Source organism: Neovison vison, chromosome 5 (assembly GCF_020171115.1).
Source record: "Neovison vison isolate M4711 chromosome 5, ASM_NN_V1, whole genome shotgun sequence".
Lineage (NCBI taxonomy): Eukaryota > Metazoa > Chordata > Mammalia > Carnivora > Mustelidae > Neogale > Neogale vison.
In genome coordinates, this window is record NC_058095.1 from 30948913 (window position 1) to 30976023 (window position 27111).

At 41.5% G+C, this 27111-nt stretch overlaps 1 protein-coding gene across 1 annotated transcript in view; it reads left to right on the forward strand.

Moving 5' to 3' along the window:
• The first annotated feature begins 14729 nt into the window (after positions 1-14729).
• Positions 14730-27111, forward strand: part of PSMD11 (proteasome 26S subunit, non-ATPase 11) — a 28841-nt gene continuing 16459 nt past the window's right edge. Inside the window, exons 1-3 of the mRNA XM_044248395.1 lie at positions 14730-14850; positions 17210-17311; positions 22779-22903. Of these exons, the coding sequence (XP_044104330.1) occupies positions 14760-14850; positions 17210-17311; positions 22779-22903 (318 nt within the window). The 5' untranslated portion in view covers positions 14730-14759. The remainder of the gene's footprint in view (positions 14851-17209; positions 17312-22778; positions 22904-27111) is intronic.

Genomic DNA, 27111 nt, shown 5'->3' on the forward strand with positions numbered 1-27111 from the left:
GGGAGAGAGAGCACAAGCGGGGTGGGGCAGCAGCAGAGGGAGAGAAGCAGGTTCCTGACTGAGCAAGGAGTCGGGTGCAGGGGTCGATCCCAGGACCCTGGGATCATGCATGACTATGCATGAGCCAAAGGCAGACGCTTGACTGACTGAGCCACCCAGGCACCCCTTTTGTTTTGTTTTTAAAACAACTTGAGCTTTGTTTGTAGTTTACAGGCTTGGAGACAATTGCTGAACAGAATACTTAAGAAAAGCCTATACAAAGTTGTGTAATGACATTTCAGAGCATCAAAAATACAAACATTCTTTAAGTTATCAGAAAAAGTGATCACTGAGAAAATAAGAATCAGATTGGCATCTTTTTCTTTCCTTAAGATTTTGTTTATTTATTTGACAGACAGAGATCACAAGTAGGCAGACAGGCAGGCAGAGAGAGAGAGAGAGAGGAAGGGAAGCAGGCTCCCTGCTGAGTAGAGAATCCAGGGCTTGATCCCAGGACCCTGAGATCATGACCTGAGCCGAAGGCAGCGGCCTAACCCACTGAGCCACCCAGGCGCCCCTGCATCTGACTTTTTATTAGCAACAAGAGACACAAGGATGCAATGGAGCATTTGGAAAAAACAGAGCTTTGTGGTCTATTCTTTTTTTTTTTTTTTTTAAGAAAACTTCGTGGTGTACCTTTAAACTCAAGCCTAATTGGTTTCAAATATTTTATTTTTAAGTAATCCCTACACCCAACATGGGGCTTGAACTTACAAACCTGAGGCCAAGAGTCACATGCTCCACTGTCTGAGCCAGCCAGAGCCCCTAAACTCAAGCTTGATAGCACAGGGAGACCAGAAAACTGAACTGCACTCTCTGCCCTGAAGTTAAACAAATTATCTATTCATTCAAGGGAAGATCAAAGGAAATGAGTAAATAAAATGAGACCATTTATAATTTTTAAAAAACTTTTTAAATTTAAGTGAATAATAGTAAGCATATATTTTGGATCGGTATTTCTTACATTTGTTGTTTTGATTTTACGCAATTCTTTAAAACATGAGCTTTGGAGCTAACCCAAACATTGTGGTGAGGGGATTTTCACATGTGAGAAGAACAGACTTGACATAGAACAAGATGACATCTCGAGGAGACAGTGTATCTGCTAAGAAGCACATATAATATATGATAGAAAACAGAGCATGTCAAATTTAACTTGAGACCTTTTACTCTGCTTGATCAGGGCTCTTTCTTTAGGTGGGTGGGTTGTGAATATTTTGTATCTTTCAGTTCTTTTCAGTGTAGAGAGTGATGAGTAATGTTACAACTCCTCTAGAGTATTTTTACATCTGTAAAATTGCATCCATCAACAAGGGACTTAGGTTTTTTTCCCATGTCATCTTTCTTTAAGACAGAAGTATACTTTCCAACTTCACAATTTCTTCAAAATGTTGAAAGGAAAATAAATGTTGCTCCTAGGAATTCTATTCCGGCCAAACCACCAGTCAAATCTGGGGAGAAAACATAAATGGAGGTCCACAGGAAGCCTGGAAAATTTGACACCCATTGACTCACTCTGAAATAACTACTTTTTGTTAGATTTTCTGGGGACTCAAGCCCAGGTGCAGTTTTATCCAGAAATGAAACATCTGTCTCATCCTAGGAGCACTACAGTCTAGGTGCATGCAAAGGATACATCTACAGAGTACGTCATTTTGTAGTCAGTTTCTGTTAGAAAATATGTTCTGGGGGTGGCTGGGTGGCTCAGTCCTTAAGTGTCTGCCTTTGGCTTAGGTCATGATTCCAGGCTCCTGGAATCAAGCCCGATGTTGAGTCCCACATGAAGCTCCCTGCTCAGCGGGGAGCCTGCTTCTCCTTCTCCCACTGCCCCTGCTTGTGCTCCCTCACTGTCTCTCTCTGTCAAATAAATAAATAAATAATCTTTTAAAAAATGTGTTCCAGGGACGCCTGGGTGGCTCAGTTGGTTGGACAACTGCCTTCAGCTCAGGTCATGATCCCGGAGTCCTGGGATCGAGTCCCACATCAGGCTCCCAGCTCCACGGGGAGTCTGCTTCTCCCTCTGACCTTCTCCTCGCTCATGCTCTCTCTCACTGTCTCTCTCTCAAATAAATAAATAAAATCTTTAAAAAATAAATAAATAAATAAAAAATAAAAAATGTGTTCCATAAGAAGAAAAATGAACCTTGTAGGGAACAATGAGGGCAATAAGAAATAGTAAGAAAATACATTAGGGAATTTAATTGCGTAATGTTAATTAGATTAGAACATTTTAAAGTAGCCATGAATGGAAATTCCACTCGTATCAACATGGTAGGTATGTCATATTGAGGTAGGTGAGCACTCAGCAATAGGAAGTAAAAACATTTTAAGGATCTTGGGATCTTGTCTGTTCAAGGGGAAGGTGTAGATATTAACTCTAGATATTAAAGAAAAAGTTTACTTATGTGTGTAATAATTTAAAATGTAGGCACTTGATGATTGAGAGTTGAATAGAAAAAAATTGAGTAAAGAAACTTGATCAATCCAGTGGAAGGCAGGAAAGTGGTAATGGGGAAATAAAAAGGAGAGGATACATTAAATAGAAAACTAAATAAGATGGTCAACATTGAAATATTTTAGAAATTACCACAAAATGGGGCGCCTGGGTGGCTCAGTGGGTTAAGCCGCTGCCTTCGGCTCAGGTCATGATCTCAGGGTCCTGGGATCGAGTCCCACATCGGGCTCTCTGCTCAGCGGGGAGCCTGCTTCTCTCTCTCTCTCTCTGCCTGCCTCTCTGTCTACTTGTGATCTCTATCTGTCAAATAAACAAATAAAATCTTTAAAAAAAAAAAAGAAATTACCACAAAATGAAATGGGTTAAATACACTGATTTTTTATACTATTTTTAAAAATTTTTATTTATTTATTTGACAGAGAGAGACACACAGTGAGAGAAGGAACACGAGCAGGAAGAGAGGGAGAGGGAGAAGCAGGCTCTCTGCTGAGCAGGGAGCCCGATGCAGGGCCTGATCCCAGTATCCTGGCATCATGACCTGAGCCAAAGGCAGATGCTTAACAGCTGAGACACGCAGGCGCCCCAAATACACTGATTTTTTTAAAAGCTCAACTTGGATTAAAATCATGCTCATCTACCAACATCCAGCAATATGATATTTATAAAAGACACGTGTAAAACAACATAGAAAAACTAAATATTAAATAAAAAGATATACCAGGCAAATAGTAACCAAAAGTCATCTGGAGTAGCAATTTAGTACCAAAGTGTGATGTGAAGAAAAAAATTTAATATTTTATTTATTTGAGAGAGAGCATAAGCAGGAGGAGTACAGAGGGCGAAGCAGACTCCCCAGTGAACAGGTAGCCCCCAGGTGCCCCGAAAAAAAAAAAAAAAAACTTTTTTAAGAGGAAGTTTGACTTTTATAAAAGGAAGAATCCACATAAAAGACTGAGTCTCTTATAGGTAGTCCCAACACTATTAGTAATGTGTGAATACAAAACAAGATAATATTTCACTTAGATTGCCCCAAATGCCACGTATTGGCATGGATATGGAGAAAATGGTATTCTGTCACACGATTTGAGAGGAGGTTGGGTATGTTGATACATGGTCATTTGGAAGAGCAATTTGGCGGTATCTAATGAAACTGAAAATGAGCCTATTGATATAATCCAATCATTATGCTTTAGGTATACTGAGAAGCTTTCACACGTGTGCAAGGATGTTCATGGGGACATTGCAACAGCAAAAAAAGAGTGGGAAAAAAACCCCCCAAAAACCCCACAAAACACAAAGAGTGACAATCTAAGTGTCCATTAACAGTGGGATGGTTAGGGGCACCTGGGTGGCTCAATTGGTTGAACATCTGCCTTCATTCAGCTCAGGTCATGATCTCGAGGTCCTGAGATCGAGCCTTGTGTTGGGCTCCCTGCTCCGTGGGGAGTCTGCTTCTCCTTCTCCCTCTGCCCCTTCCCCCAACTCTTGCTCTTCCTCTCAAATAAATAAATAAAATGAAATAGTGGAATGGATAAATGTGGGATAGTCATATGGTGCAATGTAAGTTAAGAGGAATAAGGTAGCTCAGCACGCAGTTTACTCTGCAATGTAGAATGGTAGAATCGAGACGAATGACACTATGCTTGATGTGCTGCCATTATATAAATAAAAAATGATTGTTTACACAAAGCAATATGATATGTCAGTTACTGATTTGTCTCTATCTAAACTGAGGGAAAAGTTTTTGCTCTGAGTGGGAGGGATAGGACTGGGAATGGTGCCTGAAAGAGATGTTGGTTTTCTCTATTTAATGTTTTATTTCCTAAGAAGATGAATAAAAGTTGACACACTTATAATTATTAATTCTGAGTGGTAGGAATGTAGGTGTTTGCTTTATAATTCCTATTACCTTCCTACTCTTACTTTTTTCCCCCTCAGAAATAAACAACAACAAAAAAGGAAATTAAAGTAAAATTAAAGAGGGGTGCTTGACTGGCTCAGTTCATAGAGCATGGGACTCTTGATCTTGATCTTGGGGTGGTGAGTTTGAACCCCAGATTGGGAGTAGAGTTTACTTTAAAAAAAAAAAAAGTAAAATTGAAGAAATGGTTGAGCTTCAGTTAATATTCTCCATTGGAAGAGATACTATTTCCCAGACAATCTCCTTAAAGTTAAGAAAAGGGATGATAAAAAAAATTAAATAACTGAAATAATTACATATTTTAGCTACTGTGGGGGGATACTGTTGCTCAACATCTTGCTGTAGAAAGATAAGTGCACCAGAGTGGCTCAGTTAGCTAAGCATCTGACTTCAGCTCAGGTCATGATCTCAGGGTCCTGGGATTAGTCTCTGCACTCAGCAGGGAATCTGGTTGTCCTTCTTTCTGTCCCTCTATTCCCTCCCCCCATCCCTGCCCATTTGTGCTCTTTTGCTCTCTCTCTCAAATAAATAAATAAAATCTTAAGAAAAAAGAAAGATGAAGGAATTGAAGTTAATATTGAAAAATGTTTTGGAAAGTTTCCAAAAATTTTGTTTTTGGTAGTTATATGGTTATTTGTCAAGGTTTATAACATTTACTTTACATCCCATTTAGTCTCAGTTCTGTATTTAAATGGAACCACAGCCTACCACCAACAATGCTTTCCCATCATTGAGTTCACTGTTTTGATCCATCACTAAAATAAGATTTTATCAACTTTTTTTCTAGAAAAGTTCTTTGTCTTATATTCCCTGATTTTTTTTAATGTTGCAAATATCATATCTGTCTGTTTCTCTTATATTTGCACATATCCTGAATAATATTCTTGGGCCACATTTTCTTCCTTTTCAAATTTGTCTTCTGGCATTGAACCTTGCTTTAGGTCTGAGACAGATTCCCAATTCCACTCCACCCCATTTAGTCAACTTGCTTTGTCTGTCTGGTTGTCTGAAGAATGCTTTCTTTCACTTTGGTGTTTGGCTTCTTAACTGGGATAGAGATTTGTGTCTACCATTCTGTGTCAGCCTTTTTTTTTTCCCCCTTCCTGGAATATGATTTGTTATTTCCACCTGTAACTCATTTTTTCATTTATAAAAAAGACATTTTCAAAAATTATTTCTTTGAATAATCTGTTTTATTTGGTAGGTTCTTTACTTCAGGGACATCAATTACCTTTATGGTAGCTGCCTTTCTTCCTTACTATTATTTCTATAGTCTAGGGATTCCCCAAAGTCTGTAAACTAACATAGATTACAGTCATGGAACAGTGATACTGTGACGGATTGGCAGAAACAAATTCAGTCCAGGTCTCCTAAGAATAACAAAGATAGGGGCGCCTGGGTGGCTCAGTGGGTTAAGCCTCTGCCTTTGGCTCGGATCATGATCTCAGGGTCCTGGGATCGAGCCCCACATAAGGCTCTCTGCTCAGCAGGGAGCCTGCTTCCCCCCGCCCCCATTTGCCTGCTTCTCTGCCTACTTGTGATCTCTTTGCCAAATAAATAAATAAATCTTAAAAAAAAAAAAAAGAATAACAAAGATAAAACCCTTTTGAAGATGAGCTCACAGTTCAAAATTACAAACGCATGAGAAAAAAATCCCCCAGGAGGGAAATTCAGTAGATAAGACAAGCGGCAGAATTAGATCCCCGAGAACATCAAATAATGACCGAATACAGATTGTAGACTTTGGTTTAAATACTTAGAAATAGGGGCGCCTGGGTTGCTCAGTCTTTAAGGTTCTGCCTTCGGCTCACGTCAGGAACATCAGGTCCTGGGACTGAGCTCCTCATCGGGCTCCCTCCTCTGCGGGAGGCCTGGTTCTCTCTCTTCTACTCCCCTTGCTTGTGTTCCCTCCCTCGCTGTGTCTCTCTTTGTCAAATAAATAAATAAATAAATATCTAAAAAAAAAAAAACCAACTTAGAAACATAACAGAGGGAATCCGATGCGTAAGAAAATAATACTTCAGAAAGGGACCAAATAAATCTTATAGAAATGGAAACATATATTTCTTTGTTTAAAATTAAAGCTTAGTAGTGGATCAGAAGCAGATCAGATGCAGCTGATGATATAATCAGTGAACTATTAATACATTAAAAAAATCACCTGGAGTTTAGTGTAGAGAGATCAGGAGATGGAAAAGATAAGAAATATGGTGATAAGAAGCAGATAGTCTAACAGTGCTGTCCAACAGAAATATAATTTGAGAGGGGCAGCTGGGTGGCTCAGTTGGTTGAGCATCTGGCCCTTGGCTTTGGTTCAGAGGTCATGATCTCACAGATTGTGAGAAGAGTTGGGCTCTGGCGGGGAACTGAAGATTCTCCCCCCACTCATGAGCACACACACACACTCTCTCTCTCTTTCTCAAATAAATTAATCTTTAAAAAAAGGAAAAATATATTGTGAGATACATACATCATTTAAAATTTTCTTGTACTCAGAGGCACCTGGGTGCCTCAGTCATTAAGCATCTGCCTTCGGCTGGGGTCATGATCCCAGGGTGCTGGGATCGAGCCCCACATCAGGCTCCCCGCACGGCGGGGAGCCTGCTGTTTCCTCTCCCACTCTCCCTGCTTGTGTTCCCTCTCTCGCTGTGTCTCTCTCTGTCAAATAAATAAATAAAATCTTAAAAAAGAAGTATGACTGTTAAAATAAAGACCTTTTAATCAAAGACAGAAGTTATCACTAACCTGCTTTCGGTGAAGGAGAACAATAATAAAACACAAATGCAATAAAGTACCGGGAGGTCTAGAGAACAGTGGCAGTGTGAGAGAGAAGGGTTTCCAAAGAGAGATGAAAAGATAAAAATGACCTAATTTGCCTAATTTTTACGTTTTTTACCCTCTCAAGCTTCAGTGGCAGGGAGCGAATGGAGCTGGGGAATCACCACTAGCTTTGATCGGCTAACCTTACTTAGCTCCCTGTCTTGCTGCTGCACAGAGTATGGGGCAGAGAAGTAGAAGGGTATAATCTTGATTAGCAGGGTAGCACATTAGAGCAGTCCCCTATTTGGTCATTTATGGGATACAGAACATTTCAAAGTCTCAGTGAAAAATGAACAATTATAGGGGCCCCTGGCTGGCTCAGTCAGTAGAGCATGGGACTCTTGATCTCAGGATCATGAGTCGGAGCCCCACATTGGTATAGAGATTGCCTAAAATAAAAATGATGAAATTAACAGTTATATAGGGGAAAGAAATCGTTTTGGAATATAGGGTAGCATAGGGGAGATGGGGGCTTTATACTGTGTTTTGAAATGGTGGAGGGACAGAAGAAAGGTTGACAGAGGGGGAAGGGAGGCGAAACGAGGTGAGGAAGTCTAAGATTGGAAACAGAAGTGACAGGGGCACCTGGGTGGCTCAGTCCGTTAAGCATCTGCCCTCGGCGCCGGTTGTTTGAGCCCTGCATTGGGCTCCCTGCTCAGCAGGGAACCTGCTTCTCCTTGTCCCTCTGCCTCTCCCCCAGCTTGTGCTCTTTCTCTGACCTCTCTCTCAAATACATAAAATAAAATCTTAAAAAAAAAAAGAAACAGAAGTAACAGTTGATAGAGCCTATTGTTACAAAATCACTGAAGTTTTGTTTAGCCTTCTATGAGGGCTCCTAGAGGAAGTGTGAGTTGTGGAAGCTTACCAGCTAATTTAGTCAGCAACTCAACTATCTTTTATTTATTTTTTTGGTACTTTTTTTAAAAAAGATTTTATTTACTTGTCAGAGAGAGAGAGAGAGCGCAAGCGCACAAGCAGGCAGAGGCAGAGAGAGAAGCAGGCTCCCTGACGAGCAAGGAGCCCGATGCGGGACTCCATCCCAGGACCCTGGGATCATGACCGGAGCCAAAGGTAGCGGCTTAACCCACTGAGCCACCCAGGTGCCCCTCAACTGTCTTTTAGGAGATGCCATTTATTGAGCACTTCTGTGTGTCAATGGTAGTGCTGAAGTGTCTTAAAAACTTTAGCCTTCAAACAACTCTGTGAAGTAGATTATTATTATTTTTTTATTTTGGTAAAATACACAGAATGAAATTTACAATTTTAACCATTTTCCAGCATACAGTTCTATGATGCCAAGCCTATTCACATTGTTGAGCAAACATCAAATGGAATATATATTTTTTAAAGATTTTATTTATTTTTTTTAGAGAGAGAGGGTGAGAACAGGGGTAGGGGCACAGGAGGAAGGAGAGGAATGAGTGGACTCCATGTTGAGCACAGAGCCGGACGTGGGGCTGGATCTCATGACCCAAGATTAAGACCTGAGCTGAAAGTAAGAGTTGGACACCCAGCTGACTGAGCCACCCAGGTGCCCCTCAAATGGAGTAGATTTTTAAAAGTAGTTTTATTGATGACCAAATTTGGTCCCAGAAAGTTTAAGTAATTTGACTATTAAATGGTGGTAGAGTGAAGATTTGCACTCCATGTCTGCCTGACTTCAAATTCCATTTTCTTTCTTTTTTCTATAGTAGATAGTGTCTTTGCCAAAAGTAACTTGAAAGCCATCTTTAAAGATTATTATCTAGGGCAGGAACCCAAAGGACTTCCTGGTCTCCCAATCAGAGATGTGATTTGGGGATAAAAAGAAAGATAATGGGAGGTAGTATCACATAGTGATACTGATGGACCAAATAATCATTTGCTCATCCTACATAGTCCTGATTTTTTCCATGTCCACATACCATATGCATTGTTATTTAAATTGATCCACTTTGTTTTTCATTGTAACTATATGTCTCTACCATCAATAGAAACTCAGTGATATTATTGCCCATAACCAGGATGTAACAATAAACACAAAACCAGGGAAACCTAATTCCAGCTAGATATGGTGCCTCCTCTCACTTTGTTAAAAAAGAAAGATGAAAGAATATTAGAGAAGATGAAAAATGAAAATGAAAAGGATTGGAAGATATTTGGAAAGGAAACATGTCCTGATATTTCAAGAATGGGGAATATGGCCTGGGTTGGCCTCATGGGGATGGAGGTAGAAATTAGAAAGTTGTTAGGAACTGAGATGGCCTTCTTTGGTGGTGTTTGGATTCTCCTTCATGATATTCCTGCCTCTCTTCACTCATCTACTGATTTTGCCCTTTACCTACATGATTCTTGTTGGTTCCAAGCGACAGGTTTTGATTTCAGTTCCCTTGGCTAGCTGGCTCAGTCCCTCAGTTCCCCAGTTCCTGAGAGGGGAATTGGAGTGGTCCAGCTAGTCTTTTCAGGCCAGTCCTTACAAACCCTAGGTCATGGCTAATCTGGGACAGCCCCATCACCCCTACCGCATATGAGCAGCAATGGCTAAACAGTCACATAGTGTGGGATATGCACATTGCGGGCAGCAGAAGTTTGTGGCAGGACAGATACTAGCACTCATCCAAGAAATATTTATTGAGTGTTTGCCATGTGTGCAAGCCACTATGGTGGGAGCTGGGGGCTATAAGGGTAGAAAAGACTGACACGGTCCCTGAAACTCTGTGGAGGGAAGTGAGCTTTACACGAGGGACAGAATAAAATCCATGACTGTGTTAAGTCCTAAGAAGGAAATAAATAGAGTGATATGGTTACTGGCCTGAAGGTAGAGGAGATTTCTTTTATTTATTTATTTTAAAAAAGATTTTATTTATTTATTTGACAGACAGAGATCACAAGTAACAGAGAGGCAGGCAGAGAGAGAGGGGGAATCAGGGTCCCTGCTGAGCAGAGAGCCCGATGCGGGGCTCGATCCCAGGACCCTGAGATCATGACCTGAGCTGAAGGCAGAGGCTTTAACCCACTGAGCCACCCAGGCGCCCGGAGGAGATTCCTTTTAATGGGATGACACAGAAGGCCTCTTTGTAGAAATGATTTTTGAGCTGAAACCTGGGGACAGAACATAAAGGTTTTGAAGTGGGAAAGACTTGGCCTGTTTGAAGAAAAAAAGAACAGAAAAGAACAAAACCCCAAATTTGCCAACTGAGCAGAGTGAGCAAGGGGTGACGTTGGGGAAGTAGGCAGGGGCCTGATTATGCAACGCTTTGTAGCCCCCAGTGAAGGGGATGGTACACGCAGAGAACATTTGGAGCAGCTCAGCATGGAGAAGAATGGCTGGACAACTGCTAGAAGGTTGTGGTGGTAGGAGGGGGAGTTTTGGTGACATTGAGAATGTCACATTCCTGAGAATGACTTACAGTTTTGCAGCTGCTTAAGTTTAAGAACTTTGGTTACCTATCAATGCAGTCAGTGAAAGGTGGCTCGCGAGAAGTTGGTAGTGATCTCCATCGTTACTTCTCAGTCTTCTGTAATGAAGATGCTACATGGAAAGAAAATCACATTTATTCAACATGTCTCCATATTAGCTTATCTGCTATCCTTAGAGAAACCTTGAGAGCTAGGTTTTATTATCCGTGTTTTCCAGAGGGAAAACCAACGATCACAGAAATTAAGAAACATGTTAAAATCACCAGCGACTTAGAGGCTGGCCTAGACTTTGAAAGCAAGTGAGTGACTCTAGAACTAAAAAAGTGGCCCTTTTATTGCATTTTCTGCTTGATGATACTGTTTGAAAGAAAAAGGTACAGTGTAGGTGTAGAGATCATTCCCTTGGACTTGATGTGAAAGAAAGGGAAGGATCAAAGGCAAGTAATCCTTCCCCAGCCAGTCTTGAATGCCTCTTGCATCTCCCATGGGATCACTGCGTAACTCCTCCAGGAGGAGTGTATATATATAAACTTTTCAAAATGTTAGAGAGGATGGTGTGGAACCAGTACCTGAGGAACATGTTCAGGAGAATAAATAGGAGGCAATATTTAGCTGTGGTGGCACTGGTCAGAGAAAGGAGGAGTCAGTTTGGGTAACTAGGAAACTCAGCAGATGGTGGTGCTGTAAATATGTTGAAGGACTTGGTGCAGGTACAAGCTGTGTCCCTCTACCCATTCTCTATTGGATCTCCTGTCTCTTCCCCCTGATAACATCTTGAGCAGATCTCCTAACTTTCAGGTCTTTCCTAATGGTTTTATTTTATTTTATTATTATTATTATTATTATTTTTTAAAGGTTTTATTTATTTATTTGACAGACAGAGATCACAAGCAGGCAGAGAGGCAGGCAGAAAGAGAGGAGAAAGCAGGCTCTCCCCGGAGCAGAGAGCCCGACGCGGGGCTCGATCCCAGGACCCTGCGATCATGACCTGAGCTGAAGGCAGAGGCCTTAACCCACCGAGCCACCCAGGCGCCCCTTTCCTAATGATTTTAAAACCCATTCTATTTTTGCTTTCTGCTCAGTTTTGCTGTGAACCTAAAACTGCTCTAAAAAAAGTTTATTTAGAAAAAAACCTCCACTCTGGCCTAAATCAAAACATCGATTTATTTATTTATTTATTTATTAATCTTTTTATCCAATTTATTTTTTTATTTTTAATTTTTAAAAATGATTTTACTTATTTATTATTTGAGGGAGAGATTGAGAGAATGAGTGGGAGGCGGGGCAGAGGGAGAAGCAGAATCTTCGGGAGCCCTACACGGTACTTGATCTCGAGGAACCTGGGATCATGACCTGAGCTCAAGGCAGATACTTAACCGACTGAGCCACCCAGTCACCTTTTATTTTTAAATTTCTAAAAAGATTTATTTGAGAGAGCGAGCTTGCACGAGCGGGGAAGGGACAGAAGGAGAGACAGAGAGAGAGAACCTCAAGCAGGCTCCCCATTGAACGCAGAACCCGATGGATATGGGCTTGATCTCACAATGCTGAGATCATGACCTGGGCTGAAATCTAGAGTCTGTGCCACTCATCCGACTGAGACTCCATTTCTAATTTAAAGCTTCTCTCCTTTCTGACTCTCAGTTGGGAATTTGTGTTTAGCTTATATTTTTCCTCCCTTCTTTGTCTTCCCTCTCTCATTCTGCTCCTCTGGCATTAGGGGAAGGATTAAAGAAAGGAAGCGAAAGTGTCTCACAGGACTAATGTCATCAGAAGCAGAGATCCAGGTGCTGACTCTTTCTTTCTTTTTTTTTTTTTTTTTTAAGATTTTATTTACTTATTTGACACACAGAGAGAGATCACAAGTAGGCAGAGAGGCAGGCAGAGAGAGAGGGGAGGAAGCAGGCTCCCTGAGGAGCAGAGATCCTGACATGGGGCTCCATCCCAGGACCCTGGGACCATGACCTGAGCTGAAGGCAGAAGCTTTAACCCACTGAGCCTCCCAGGCACCCCTGAAGGCAGAGGCTTCAACCCACTGAGCCACCCAGGCGCCCCGCTGACTCTTTCTTGTTGGGAGCATTTATGGGTCCTTTGGAGGCTATACCTGTGAACCTTAAGGTCCCTCTTCAGTCCCTGCTTTTTGATGTCCACTCTTCCAGCCCATTACTGGGTCTTTTCACTCTGACGAGAAGCCCTATTGAGTTAGTCACCCGACTCTGTCAAACACAGTGTAGGCTGCCCCATTGCTTCCCTTTTTCCTTGTCCTATTGTGGAATGTATCAGCCCTCTTCCCTAATTCAGAATTCTCTGGGCCCATATTGGTAAACACCTTCATGAATGTGCACAGAGGCCCCAACCTCCTGGAGAGACAGGTCTGGTTCACCTCAAAACTCTTACCAATGTGGATGCACAGAGATGGCTAAGTTGCTGTAGTCAGTGAGACTCACCAGCTCGGGAGAAAGATCTCGCAGATCCCCCAAGTCTTTTGTAGTGCTCCCTCTTTATAGTGAGGTGAGCATTTCATCCTCTTCCATGATTTCTTCTAATGAATTCCTTTTGAATTTTTATCTCTCCGTGGTGGATGCTGGAAGTAAATGAAGGTTTTAGGATTGGTCTAGTCATTTTTCAGTAAATCTTTTACTTACTAAAGTAGTAAGGATGAACTGGTAGGCCTCCTATAGAAGGTGAAGATACTTACTTCCTGTTGTTCTCAGCTGTGGAATTTTATAGCTCATTAGCATTCTGGCATGATATGTTAATTGCACACCAAATTGAGGAAGGAGGAATGCCCTTTCTAAGAAAAGAAAGACTTAGTTTTATACGGAGATTGATGGAATCTCAGAGTTAGGAGAACCCTAGAAGCCGTTTAATCTATTTCCCCACCATTGCTATGAATCCTGTTTACAACTTGATGAGATGTTAATCAATTTTCGTTTGGACACATCCAGGAACTAGAAATGCATTCCCTAACTTTCAGATCTCAGCTCTGCCAATTACCATATGAGTTTCACCAAATCACTTTAGGTAAACCCGCTTCCTCACCTATGAAAGGAGTGTGAATAGCATCTTCTTCACAGAACATTGTTGGAAGGATGAGAGAAGATAAATATATAAATTTCCTAACCCAGTCACAGAAGAGTGCAATGTTGGTTCCCTCTCCAGGTCCCTTTAGGGGACAGCATATTCAGTTTTCGGATTGTCTTCACCGGAGAAATATCTTCTTCATATTGAACTGCCTCAATATTTTTAGCTCTTCCCTTAAGCTCACCCCTCAGTGTTCCTACAGAATGTCTTTTCTCCTTTCACTTGACAGCCCTTCAGTATCTGTGATTTTAGTTGAAGGAAGTGGAAATATTAGAAAAATCCTTTTTTTTTTTTTTTTCTTTTCTGAGTGGGGAGTCCAGGTAGCTGTTAGACTTCCGCGTGACCCCCAAGAGGGGTTTATTGAGTGAATGGGGCATAGATGGTATTTCACTTTCTAACATCAGTTCTCCCCGACGCTGATGGGTTTAATCACAGGCTGGCTAGGATTCTGTAGGATTCTAGCCTGCAACGTACGTGTGAGTGTGTGTGTGTGTGTGTGTGTGTGTGTGTGTGTGTGAAGAGAGGGAAAGAGAAAGAGAGAGAGATGTTGTTAGACGCTTGGACGCCTTTGAATGTTGCTATTCTTTTTCGGCCACATCGTGAGCACTAATACGATCGTTTATTGCCCCGAATGAATGGTTAAACGTGGAAGTGACAAAGGAAGCCAAGAGGCTTTCAATGAATACCTAGGCGGGTGCTCCGAAAGTCCTCTCAAGGGCGAGCTAGGAAGAGTTGCTGTTACGAGGCCTCTTTTGGGGTGGGTGGGGACTTAGCTTTCGGTTCCAACGCTTAGGCACCGCCTCTTTGACTCGCGGGCTGGCCGCTAGGTGGTGCTGGGGAGCTTGACGCCCACGAGCCCGGGCGCCCCAGCTCTTACCCTCACCCCTCAATCCCCGACAGGCGGCAAGACTACAACTCCCGTAGTGCTCTGGGAACGGGAGGGTGGGGGCCATGGGGGGAAGAGGGAGGCGAGGGCGGGCTTTCCGGGAGTGTGTTTCCGGCGTCGGCGGCCGCGGCCGGGGACGGTGTGAAAGCGGTAAGATGGCGGCGGCGGCGGTGGTGGAGTTCCAGAGAGCCCAGTCTCTACTCAGCACCGACCGGGAGGCCTCCATCGACATTCTCCACTCCATCGGTAAAGGTCGCCGCGCCCCCTCTCTGACCCTGCCGGCTCAGCTGGGCTTGTGTGGGTCGGCGGCGTCGGAGCGGGGCCGGGCTAGCCGGCTCTGGGTGCTGCTGACTCACTGTGTGTGAGGGGGGCCGGGCCGGGGGCACAGGCCGCTCGCAGCTCCCTGGAGCCCCTTGGGTCCCACCCAGGTGGGACGCCTCGAGGCAGCCCCGGCGTCCACTTGCTGGCTGCTGACTCACGGTGGGCTCAGCGTGGAGTGAGAGGGTGGGCCGAGCCGGGGCCCCCACCACTGCCCAGCCTTGCCCCCGCTCTGGCCCGTGCGGGCTGGCCCGGGACCGCGAGCAGTGCCGGCCGGCGGGCTTGTCGCGAACAGGACTGAGAGCCTCGAGTCGAAGGGCCTTGGCGAAACCTGCTGTACACAGCGTTTCCCGCCGTTGTTATCAGCACAGCCCGCTCCGGGTGGCAGCGCGAGCGCTCGCTCTTCTCTTGGAGTTTTCTTCCTCGGGACCCTGAGAGCTGCTGCCTCTCCCCAGCCTCGCAGCGGAAGGCTCTGCTAAAGGGAGGTCTCTTTCTGAATGTGGGAAATACGGAGGGGACACCCATCGCAGATTGGCATTTGGTTTGAAGAGGTGCCCGAGACGTCCCTTTGCCCCCGTGTAGGGTGTAAGAGCGAGATGGGACCGCCCGGCTAGAGGAGGTGACTAATCGTCCTAGTCGACCCGGTAGAGGTGGGAAGTGAGTTCGGGGAGTGAGGTGTCAGCCGCGGAGTTCGGGGAACCGGTCGGCCGCGGACTGCCAGAGAAAATGAAGAGTCAGTTTGTAGTAGATTGCCTTACACCTTGCACACCGCAGGAAAACTGAAACTCCAGCCAGTCGCTTCCGACAAGTTGCCACCGGGATTCGGGTGTGAACAGAAATAAATTTGTGATGACAGAGAAGGCTTTTAATGTTCAAGTCGCAAAGGGTTCAGTTAGGGCATGGGTTAGCTCTTCACTGCACGTGTAGTAATGTGATCTTTTTAACGCAGCTTGAGAAGATTCAGATCGGATCAACAAGTAGCGTAGGAATGCACGTGTATGTGGGACCTCCAGGATGTTGGCTTTTATGCTGACTTCCTGGTCTGTTGAATTTTGGTCTTCCTGACTTGCATGGAGAAAAGACCATGACAAGAGCTTGATGTCTTTATCTTTGGAGTAGGGTACTGGAGAAGGGAAGGTGGGGGCTAAGATGCATCTGTGAATGGATGATTTTGTTAAATGAAAGCCTTTAATTCTGAAATTCTGACCCTGAGTTAAGTCAGTTACAATTATAGAACCAGCATCATCTCAGTCACATATATATATATATATATATATATATATATATTTTTTTTTTATTCTAGGAGTACATGCTAATGTGAGAAGCATGGATTTTTTGTGTGTGTGCTAAGTGCCTAAATTTTTGACTTTTATAAGTGAAATTATGATGAACGTTATAGTTGGAGTATTTTGTGATTGCCCATTCCACTAGGAGAGAGTTCCCTGAAAGCTTCCCTCTTAGAGCAAGCTTGAGTCATGATGGTTACAGTCTTACTTTTTCCGGACTCCATTATGGAGTATCTAAATCTTGGTTTTTGTCAAGTCATGATGCTTTGTAAGAAAAGTGATGACTAGTGATGGTCACTAAAATGATTACCGCAAACTCAGAGAGGTTATTCAGCGTTTGGTAAAATAGTTGTTAACAGTTGAAAGTGGGACAGATAGCACAAAGTTATTTTAACAGGTCCTGAATCCATTATACAGCAGCAGTCCGTCCTAAGGATCCATTACAGAGCAGCAGTCCCTCCTAAGGATCACACTGGAGCCTTGATTGAGTTGTTTTTCCTGAATGGCTTTGTAGAACTGCTTACCCCAAGCACTCCATTAGAGGTGTGCTTAAAGTTTATTGAAAGACTCTTGACTTTTTTAATCACCAGTAAATGATGGTCTTTTGATTTTAGTTTGTGGCAGGTAAACATATAGGCATGTTTAATATTTTCAATAACAAAGTGCCTAACATGGGGCTAATCACCACAATAAGAAGTACTTGTTTGAATTTTTGCTTTAACCAAGTGACTACGACAGAAATCTCATTGTATGTGGGTAAGGGGAATTCTGATTCATAGAATGAAAAGGCACATTTAAAATTGGAGAGGAATCTATTTTTATAATTTACATGGGACATATCTTACATGATGATTTCACTTTTTTAAGAATTTTTTTTTTTAAAGCTCCCTAGAATGTGTCTTTTGGTAACTGAGTTTGTAATTGGTCTTGTGAGGGTGAAATCTTCCTCAGTCTTCATTTTTTACCAGAATTTTAAGAAGGTTTGCATTTTCCTCTCCCAGTGAAGCGTGACATTCAAGAGAATGATGAGGAGGCAGTGCAGGTCAAAGAGCAGAGTATCCTGGAACTGGGGTCTCTCTTGGCAAAGACTGGACAAGCTGCCGGTAAGTGATGCAAATGGGTTGCTTTTTCTTTTACTTGAAAAGTTTCAAGTTTCTATTGGAGTAGAGGAACATAGGAATGCATCCACACAGTTTATTAGTGGTATAATTCCATTTTATCATCAACTTGTTGAGCTTCAGTTTTTTAGCAGGAAGTTAGGTGGACCTTTAAATTCAGTTCTTTCGTGGAGCAGTTTTCTGCAGGTGAGAGGAGATCCTGTTCCTGTTGGGATATAGTGATCTGTGTGATTTGTTTCTGTGTGATTTGAGTTTTCACTGTGTTCCCTTACATAAGGGCAGCAGCAAGAGCATCAGCTGTGTTTAGTGATTTCAGCTCTGATATATTTAAGATGGATAGCGACTTAGGGGCCCCCCCCACTTGAAAGTGACTAGGGATTTTGCATCCAATTCAGTGTGAGAGACCAATTCAGAGTAAGATGTTCAACGGAATGTCCTTTTTTTCTGTTAAGAGAGTAAGTGAGACGTTAAATGTAAAACGTGGGACTTATGTTATTGCCCAAACATTCTAGTTGTAATTGAATCGTTGAGTTTCTAGGCTTGAGGTGATATTCTGATGATGGGTGTGTCCTTGGAATAAGAGTCAATGAAGTAAGAGACCAGGAAGGCCTTTGACCGAGTAAGGTGGTAATAGTATTTAGAGAAGCTTAAGCTTAAAGTGGATGATTTTTGTCAACTTTAAAGTGAATTTAGGTTTTATCTAATTTAGAATGGATTAAGCTAGGGTAAGGGACCTCATGATTTACTTTCCCCAAAATAATACTATATCCAAGAGGTACAAGTTAGTGAAACTTCTTGAACTTACAAACTAAGATCTTTCGCAATTAAGGATGACTAACATTGTATAAAGATGTATGCAGTTGGGAGGATATGTTTATGTGGTTTTTGAATTTTATTTAAAGTATTTTAAAATATCTATAATAAAACAGTTTTTAAGTGCTGTCAACTAGTTACTATTTTAAGCACAAAAATTATTTAGTTTATTGCATCTTCAAAACAACTCAGTAATGTGGATGCTGTTGTCCATTTTACACCTGCGGAAACAGAGCACAGAAGAGTTAAATAACTTATCCAAGGTCACTCATCTAGTACGTGGAAGAGCCAGGATTTGAACCAATTGGTCCTACTTCAGTGCTTGAGGCCTTATGGTGTAATGGTTCGTACTTTCCATAATTAATCACTTAACGCATTATCAGTGGTCAGTGCTGGGATTTTCACTTTATTTATTTTTTTAAGTTTATTTATTTATTTTTTTAGTAATTTCTATACCCAGCGTGGGGCTCGAACTCGACCCTCATATAAAGAATCATATGCTCTTCTGACTGAGCCAGCTAGGTGTCCCTGTTTTTTTCATTTTAGATTGACTTCCCTCCTATTTAACATATTTATGGATTCCTTTTGCCTGTCAGTTAATGTGAGCTTGGGATTGCATAATAGTTTTGATCATTGGTCCATACAAAATATAATTAATAAGGTGATTTTCCTGAAAGAATTAGAAAGTCAGATAAAGTGATTTAAGACTTTTCTGTTGTTTAAATTTCCAAATATCTGTTTTCCTTCAGTAGCATGGATAATTGCAAGTAGCATGTAGTATGGTCAGTACTTCAAAAATTTATCCAAAAATGTTAACTGTTTTGCTTGAAATTCCTATTTTATGCTTTGCCCTGTCTTTATTCCTTGCCCCTCCCTTTTTTGTGACTCAGTACCTGAGAAGTTGAGAAGTGTATAGCTAAACCTATTGGAATTTAACAGGTGAATCATAAGGACTTTTAACAACTTTTCTAGGTCATTTGACATTGTTTTCTAAGAAAGAGTTTGATGAGTATAGGTATATACTGTAGAAACTCTAAGGAAGTCTTGTACCCCACTTTGCTGTTCATAATTGATAGGTTTATATTGTTTCCTTTGAATATTGGTTCCCTGAGAACAGAAAATATGTCTATTCCATTAATCTTCAACTTTGTTTTATTAGGCACTTAATATATAGTTAGCACTGTGCTAAGTACTCCATTAAAAAAATATAAGATAAGGTCTCTGACCTACAGCAGTCATTTGGGAATCAGTGAATGAGGCAAGGTTTGATGCATAATAGTGGTTGAAAGTGGTGCTGAGCATCATCAGACGTGATGGCTAGGCTCAGGATCTGCAGATTTCATAGCTCGAGATTCTGAAAGGATTGTTTTGAGTTCTGTGACCTTTTTTTTTTTTCTTTTTCAAGGTTTTATTTATTTATTTGACCGAGAGAGAGAGATCACAAACAGGCAGAGAGGGAGGCGGGGATGTGGGGTGGGATAGGGGATGCAGGCTCCTCGATGAGCAGAGAGCCCGATGCGGGCCTTGATCCCAGGACCCTGAGATCATGACCCGAGTGGCAGGCAGAGGCTTAGTGCTCTGAGCCACCCAGGCGCCCAAGTTCTGTGACCTTCTAAAAAGAAAGTTCGGGTCGTGTAATTGTAAATAATCTCAATAAGGCAGTATGATTCTTTGGGAATTAAAAATTATTTAGGTTGTATGAAAATGGAAAGGAACAGGGAATAAAACCAAGAATGAATAGCAACAATAGACTGAAATGAAAAGTGGACCGAGTCTTTGGCAACTAAGAGGTCGTTTATTTCTTTGTTGGGATAAGAAGAATAACACTATCAGTGCTTGGAGCAAATACTGTAATGCTAGCAGGTGCTAGAGCTAAAGGCAGGCTGCTTAGTTCATGTGTCACTTCAGCCTTTTCCAGGAAGGAAAATGATTTTCAAAAAGAAAAAGATAGAAAAAAAAAATGAGAAAGAGAGAGGAAAGAGCAGATAGGCTCTCTAAATAAGTTCAAGTCTCTAGGCTCTGACAGTTTCCGTCTTTTAATATCAGAAGCATAGTTCTAGCAGATATATTTATAGAGCCACTATTATTATTCTGAGAAAAGTCATGGAGGATGGAGAAGTATTAAGGAAACTGAGGATGGGCAAACTTTATTTTACTTTGCATGAAGATAATGGAAAGAATAATTTCTAGACCCTTTAAACTGGTAATTACTAATATCTGGGACAGATTATTGGTTAAGTAGGTTTTAATCACTTAAGACTGTGGGTTTATTAAGAAAAGATTATTTCAAACTCCCCTTCATTCTCTTTGGTTAGCCTTATCAGACAAGTAGATTTGCAGGGCTCCACAGACAGCAGCTCGCCAGCTGTTTTTGTAAATAAAGTTTTTTTGGAACCCATCCACACCCATTTGTTTACTTACTGTCTATGATTGCTTTTGTACTGCAGTGGCTGAGTTGAGTATCTGCCAGTGAGACCACATCTCCCAAAAAGCTGAAAATATTTACTATCTGGTCCATCACAGAAAAAGTTTGCCAACCTCTGGGTTAGAGGAATGATACAGACTACATATCTGATGTAAGCAAGGCATTTGAACATTGGCCATAATATTAATGAGATATACAGGGTATGAAGATCATTGGTCAACCTAGAGGGAAGTCTCTAGCATCATGTCATAGGGATCTGTCCTTGTTCTTCTGGTCAGCCTCTGGCATTATAGCTAAAGCCGTTTCAGAAGGCCTGCTTATTTTTTGTAGATGACTCAGTACAGTAGAGGACAGAATTAAGATTCAGAGTTATTGCCAAAGCCAGCAAGATTAAATTCAATGTGGTAAGTATAAAATTATTTACTTAAAAGTATTTATCAAAACAGGAAGATGAGGAATTACTTGTCTGTACAAAAAAAGACTTTAATAAAGTGCTATTGGAGAAAAGGAGGTAGGCTATCAGTGTTACCTGTGGTGGCCAGATCAAGAGAATCAGGCCATGATTCTACTGGTCAGACCCTACCTGGAGAATTGTTTTCAGTTCTGGGTACTACGGATGGTATGTTTGCAAACTAGAGTTCATTCAATGACAAGGAATCTAGAAACCAGAACATTGGAGGAACAGTTGAAATAGCTAAAGATGTTTAGCTTGGAGAAAGGGAAAATTAAGGAGGTATAAAAGATAGTTAGTTGTCTTGAGAAATTTGAAACCATGTAGAAGGAGGGTAAAGACTTGGGTCCTAAAAAAAAAGAACAGTTTAGTTTGACTAACATTCGAATAGTCTGCTTTCTGAACAATTCTGTCATTAGAGATTGTTCAGAATTGTTCTAGCATAGTAGGAAATCCTGTGGGAGAAGGGACATTGTACTAAACTACTTTTAAAAAGCTGTGATTGTATAATTAAAATTTGTACAAATGTAAAAGGAATTTGAGAAGGAGAAATCAGTGCAGCCTGGAGTTGGTTTGGAAGACATAATAGGACTTTTGCTGGGCCTAAAAGGACATCTGAGATTTACATAGGTCGAGAAGATGGGGGAGAAATTCTGCATGGGAATGCAGCAGAAACAAGGTGTGAAAGCAGACACATGTCTAGTCTATGCAGGGGTGAGTGGAGGGGCAGAATGGGGAAAATCTTAGTGGAATCAAAAGTGAGTACTGGGGAGTGAAGGAAAAGATGAACTTTTTCACTGTTTAAGTTCCTTTCCTATCTGACACAGTCCCAAGCATCCTGTGAGTGTTTAGGCAGATGAGGATTTCAGGACCCTGAATTAGCATTCTCAGGAGGGGGAGGTTTGCTTGCCCTGAATTAGAATCCTCAGGAGGGTGAGTCCACAATTGGAGAATATTAAAGAGGCGGTGGCACTAAAGTAATTTTAACCTACATTCCAAAAGTACTTCCGTAGTTAACGAGTTGGAATATTCTCATTTTTACTCTTGTTTCTAAAGATGCTCCCTTAAAATGACTTGTCACCTTTTTTTCCTATACAAGGGGAAGAAAACTTCTGTGGTAGATTCCTTTTTTGTTCATAGTTTAAGACTTAGGCTTTACAGATAAATGGAGAAAACACCCTAGGTTTTCTGTGAAAAGTTTATTCGGTGCCAGGAAAGTGCTGTTGCTAAAAGGCTAAACTGGGGAGAACTTTGGGAGGGGAGGAAAAGGGACCCTGGAATTGAACATCTTCATCTGTTTAAGGGGGAGCTGCTACGGTGGACTTGGAAATTCAGCAACAACCACAAAACACCCTTCCCATAACCTCATCGAATTTACCAGTTGTGAGGAAGTGATTTTACCTCAGGTGTCAGAGGCACAACATATTTAATGTTCTAGAAAACTGTGCTCTGAGACCATGAGTACTTTGCTGTTTATCTCTCATTAAGATGGGTAAATGAGGCCAAGAGATGTGAGATTTTCCCAGGGCCCTCATAGTACTCCAGTAGCTGAGTGCAGAATGGAATACAAATTTAGTATATATTGCTTACTTATTTTTGCTACCCTGCTACCTGCTGAGGATGTTTTAAATTCTTACTATACATCATTTAGAATGATTGCAGTGACATAAGGATGGATTTAATGATCTTGAGTCCTATTTTAATGGGTATTTTGTCTCTGATATTGATACTTATTTTTCTTTTCTGAATTGCCTTCCACACAGAGCTTGGAGGACTCCTGAAGTATGTGCGACCCTTCTTGAATTCCATCAGCAAGGCTAAGGCAGCTCGCCTGGTCCGATCTCTTCTTGATCTGTTTCTTGATATGGAAGCAGCTACAGGGCAGGAGGTAAGCTACTTTAAAGGCAGAAGGTAGACGATATGGAAAAAAAAGTGTTTCAGTGAAAGCAATGCCTGCCTACACTATGGTACTAATGTGGAAGGGACAGCTGGGAGGACAGCTCAGGACTTATCATGTCAGTTTCTCTTTGTTACAGGGCATTTGATACTTTGGGTCTGTTCCATGCTTTGCTTTGTAAGTGGAGATTGTCAGTGGTCCCTGGAATCCTCATTACATCAGGGTCACAAACTGATTCTTGTCTTTGAGGTATTGTATTGCCACACCTTTGTAATGTTTTCTGTGTCTGTGGTACCTTTCATTCTGTGTCGCAAAGCTCTTCGTGAGCACGAAATAAGTCTGTGGCATCCCTTCTTGGCGTGTTTTGTACTGCATATATGCCTTTATGGAGGGGTGAGCATCCATCTGTTTGTGTCTCATGTGTGCAGAAGTGACTCTGGTGTACCTGTACATGTCCTCTACGAGTTCAGACCAGACCCTGAACCATTCAGAAGAGTGCCTCTTTGGAATCAGGGAGCCTCTTGTGAACTTTTTGAACATAGCTATATTTTCTGCAGTTCAGGAGGAGACACTACCAAAGTTAAAATGTACTCTGTAAGAAGCAGCAGATTCAAGCAGGATACTGTTGGTAGAAAGACCATAGTTGTCTTTCCTATAGATACATTGCTTAATATTCACTGAGTGCAGGCGGTGTGCTAAACACTGTTACTTATATTGGGGATACATTTGTAGAAACACAGTCAGTATTCTCATGGGAGTTACATTTTAAAGAGGAAGGCAGGCGATAAATATATAAAATGTCAGGAAATATAAGGACGGGGTAAGAATAGCTGGCTGGTTATATGTCTGATTGTTTGCTCTGGCCTCCGTGAGTGTACAAGTAAAAAGTATGAAAGGGCACAGTAGCATTCCGAGTAAATAATGAGGAATTTCAGAAATCTAGGACATAAAGATCCCACTTTGAAATCAGGTCTTCTGTAAAATCTGCCTTCTTGCCTTAATGATTCTTTGAGGCCTAGTTTAAACACCATAAACTTACTTCATTTGTAGAAAAATTCATTTGTAGGAAAGTTTTCACATTTGTGGCAGAACTATGTTTCATTATAGTAGATCAAAAAATGTTCATTAATATTTAGATGTCTGTCTTTGGAACCAAAGCATTAGAATTATTTTTAAGAATAAAAAAGAAAAAAAATGACTTTAACGGGATTTTAGTCTTATTTAACCCTAACTTTTTTTTTTTTTTTTAAGAGTATACTTTGTTCTCATGAAAAAGCAACACCATCTTTTGTTTGAAATGGGGTGCCTTATAATGTGACCAAAAAATGTTAGTTTGAGACAGACTGATACATGTTCCTTGGAACTTTTTAGGCAGAAAGAATTAATTATCAAAGCTGCTCCATTACACACTGAAGTCTCTGGAATTTGTCCCTTTCCGTAGCATAGAGTTGACTCAGTGGATGGAATTGCATTTGTGTAACGAGCAGTTCTCCTGCTCCTTTGTGGAGGTCCCTTAAATCAGAATTCAGTGCTCTCCTGTAATTGGCTAGTGGGATTTACTGGCCTTTTTCATGTGGCTCTGTGTCTGGTTAGGCCCTCCCATCTAAAATATCCAGTCTGCTTTACCTTTCTTCATATTTATTTTCCTTTTTAATACCTGTTTTCTCCTCAGAAGTTCCATGAGGATAGCTACTCTGTCCGTCCCATGCCGTCTCCTTGGCACTTAGAGTAGGTTGGCCCAGAGGAGCTACAGAACTCATGGTTGTTAGAGGGATGTAGGGATAACGCCATGTTCGATGCTTCCCCATGTTTGATGCTTAGGAGATACTTTGTTGAATTAAGACACAAATTTATTGAATTGAGAAATAAGCGTAAGTGTTACTACATTTCTCTAGGTGACTCAGGGTCTCTGACTTGGAGAAGTTGGAGCTACATGTTCCTCTTGAAACATTCTGAGTTCTTTGAAAAATTTTTTGAGCGATGGGAAAGGATAGGGAATCAAGTCATGATAGTATCATGGCATGAAGCAAAAGAAGAAGTTTGCAGACACTGTTAAGAGAGCTAGGAGTTTTGTGTTAGGGAGTTTGGTACCCAAGAGGATGGAGGAGGGGATTTTCCTTGCCGGTTTCTGTTTAGGGACTAACCATAAGTCGGATAGATCTACAAAACAGTTTTTAGCTTGCTATATTCCAGTAGGTGGTAGGAATCAGGTTAGGATTGAGTGAATTGCAGCATTGAGGTTTACAGCCTAGAAAGGGAGGAATATGTGTGAGGTAAGAGGGTGGGGTGGGAGAGTGAGGATGGGCTGGTTGGTAAAGTAGTGGGGAGTAGAGAAACAGGGTGAAGAGGGGACTGAGCCAGACACTTGCCAAATGGTGAACTGGAATTTCAAAACTAACCTTACCTTTCAGGGATCTCTGGGTAGTTGCCCAGGGGAAGCCATTTTTGGTATCGTCTATCCAGCTGAAACCACAGTAGCACATTTAAAGAAACCTTACATCGAATCCCATTACTGAAACAGTTATTTCCATGGAAAAAAGGAGTTTGTGCTGGAGAATTTAAAACTTGGACTAGTAGTTATTATTCTTCCATACAGATCTAGTTATTGAAGACATTTTAAAAAGTGGTTAAGTGTATCGATTTAAAACTTAAACATCTTGGGTGCCTGGGTGGCTCATTCTTTTAAGTGTCTGCCTTCAGCTCAGGTCACGATCCCAGGGTCCTGGGATCGAGCCCCACATCAGGTTCCTTGCTCTGCGGAGAGCCTACTTCTCCCTCTGTCTGCTGCTCCCCCTGCTTGTGTGCTTGCACGCAGTCTCTCTCTCTGTCAAAATAAATAAAATCTTAAAAAAAAAAAAATAAACTTAAATGTTTGATTTCTGTCACTTCAGGCTTTTGTGCTCAAATAAGGGGTTTCTCCAGAAGCAGTGGCTTCTTATATATTCTTATCCCCTTTATTAGTCATTATCTGCATTAACAAAGCACAAAGCCTCAAAAAAAAATAGTTGTGTAGCAAGACCAATGGCCTTCAAAAATTTTCCTTAAATTTGAGGTGCTGGTTTTACCAATTAAAGTCCTAGATAGTGCAAATCATGCACCCAGTAATGGATAACAGATGGACCTGAACAAGAGCATTGGAGAAGCACTGGGTCAAGTTCTGATCCCAGCAGCTGGTACGTGACTTTGAGTGAGTCACTTCACATCTGGACTCGGGAAATGGGGACAGTTGAGATGATGGAGTAGAGTTCAGTGTTTTCTCAACTGGAGAGCTGCAGCTCAGTGGCCAGGCTCTATTCCAGACTACTGAGTCAGGAGCCTCTGCATCCATTTTTATATTCTTAAAAAAGCTCCCTGGGTAGAACTGGGACGGTAAGCATTTCTTAGCCCTCCAAAGACACATTAGGACTAAGGACTCTTGTATTTTTGTTGTTAAACAGATTCAGCAAAGTGTTTTCAGTTCCATTCACATCAGGAACAGAGATCTTACTTGGAATTTTGCTTTTCAGAACAAAACTCAAAACTCTGAAATTGTGGTTGGCTTGCTTTTAATTTAGTTTTTGTAAAATTTTTAGGTCGGTTGAGTTTAGTGCCGGAGATTAAGTAGCCACCAGGGGGCTTCAGTGAGTTATAAAGGTTCCTTTGAGTCTTTCACTGGTGAATCCTCCAGATACCATGTAATGTCATCTGTTTATTTATTGAGCTTGGACTTGGGATCTAAAGGCAGAAGGTCTGTTAATTTGAATTATATGTTCTAGTCATTTTCCTTCCTTATAACATCTCCCTTAGAGAACTTTGGATATACGTAAAGATCTGTTGTATCAGCAGTTAGTTGGTGATCTAACTGCAACTAAGATCTGTTGTAGCAGAAAGTTTAGTTGGTGTTTTTTTTTTTTTTTTAAATCTTATGCTCTGATTAGGAATCTTAATACAAAACTTGCAGTAACAAAAGTGATAAAAGATCTGCAGTACTTTTTATTTAAAGATTTTTTTATTTTATTTTTTTTATTTGACAGACAGAGATCACAAGCAGGCAGCGAGAGAGGAAGGGAGGGAAGCAGGCCCCCTGCTGAGGAGAGAGCCCCATGCGGGCTCGATCCCACGACCCTGGGATCATGACCTGAGCTGAAGGCAGAGGCTTTAACCCATTGAGCCACCCAGGCGCCCAGATCTGCAGTACTTTAAAACGTAGTTTCTCAAAG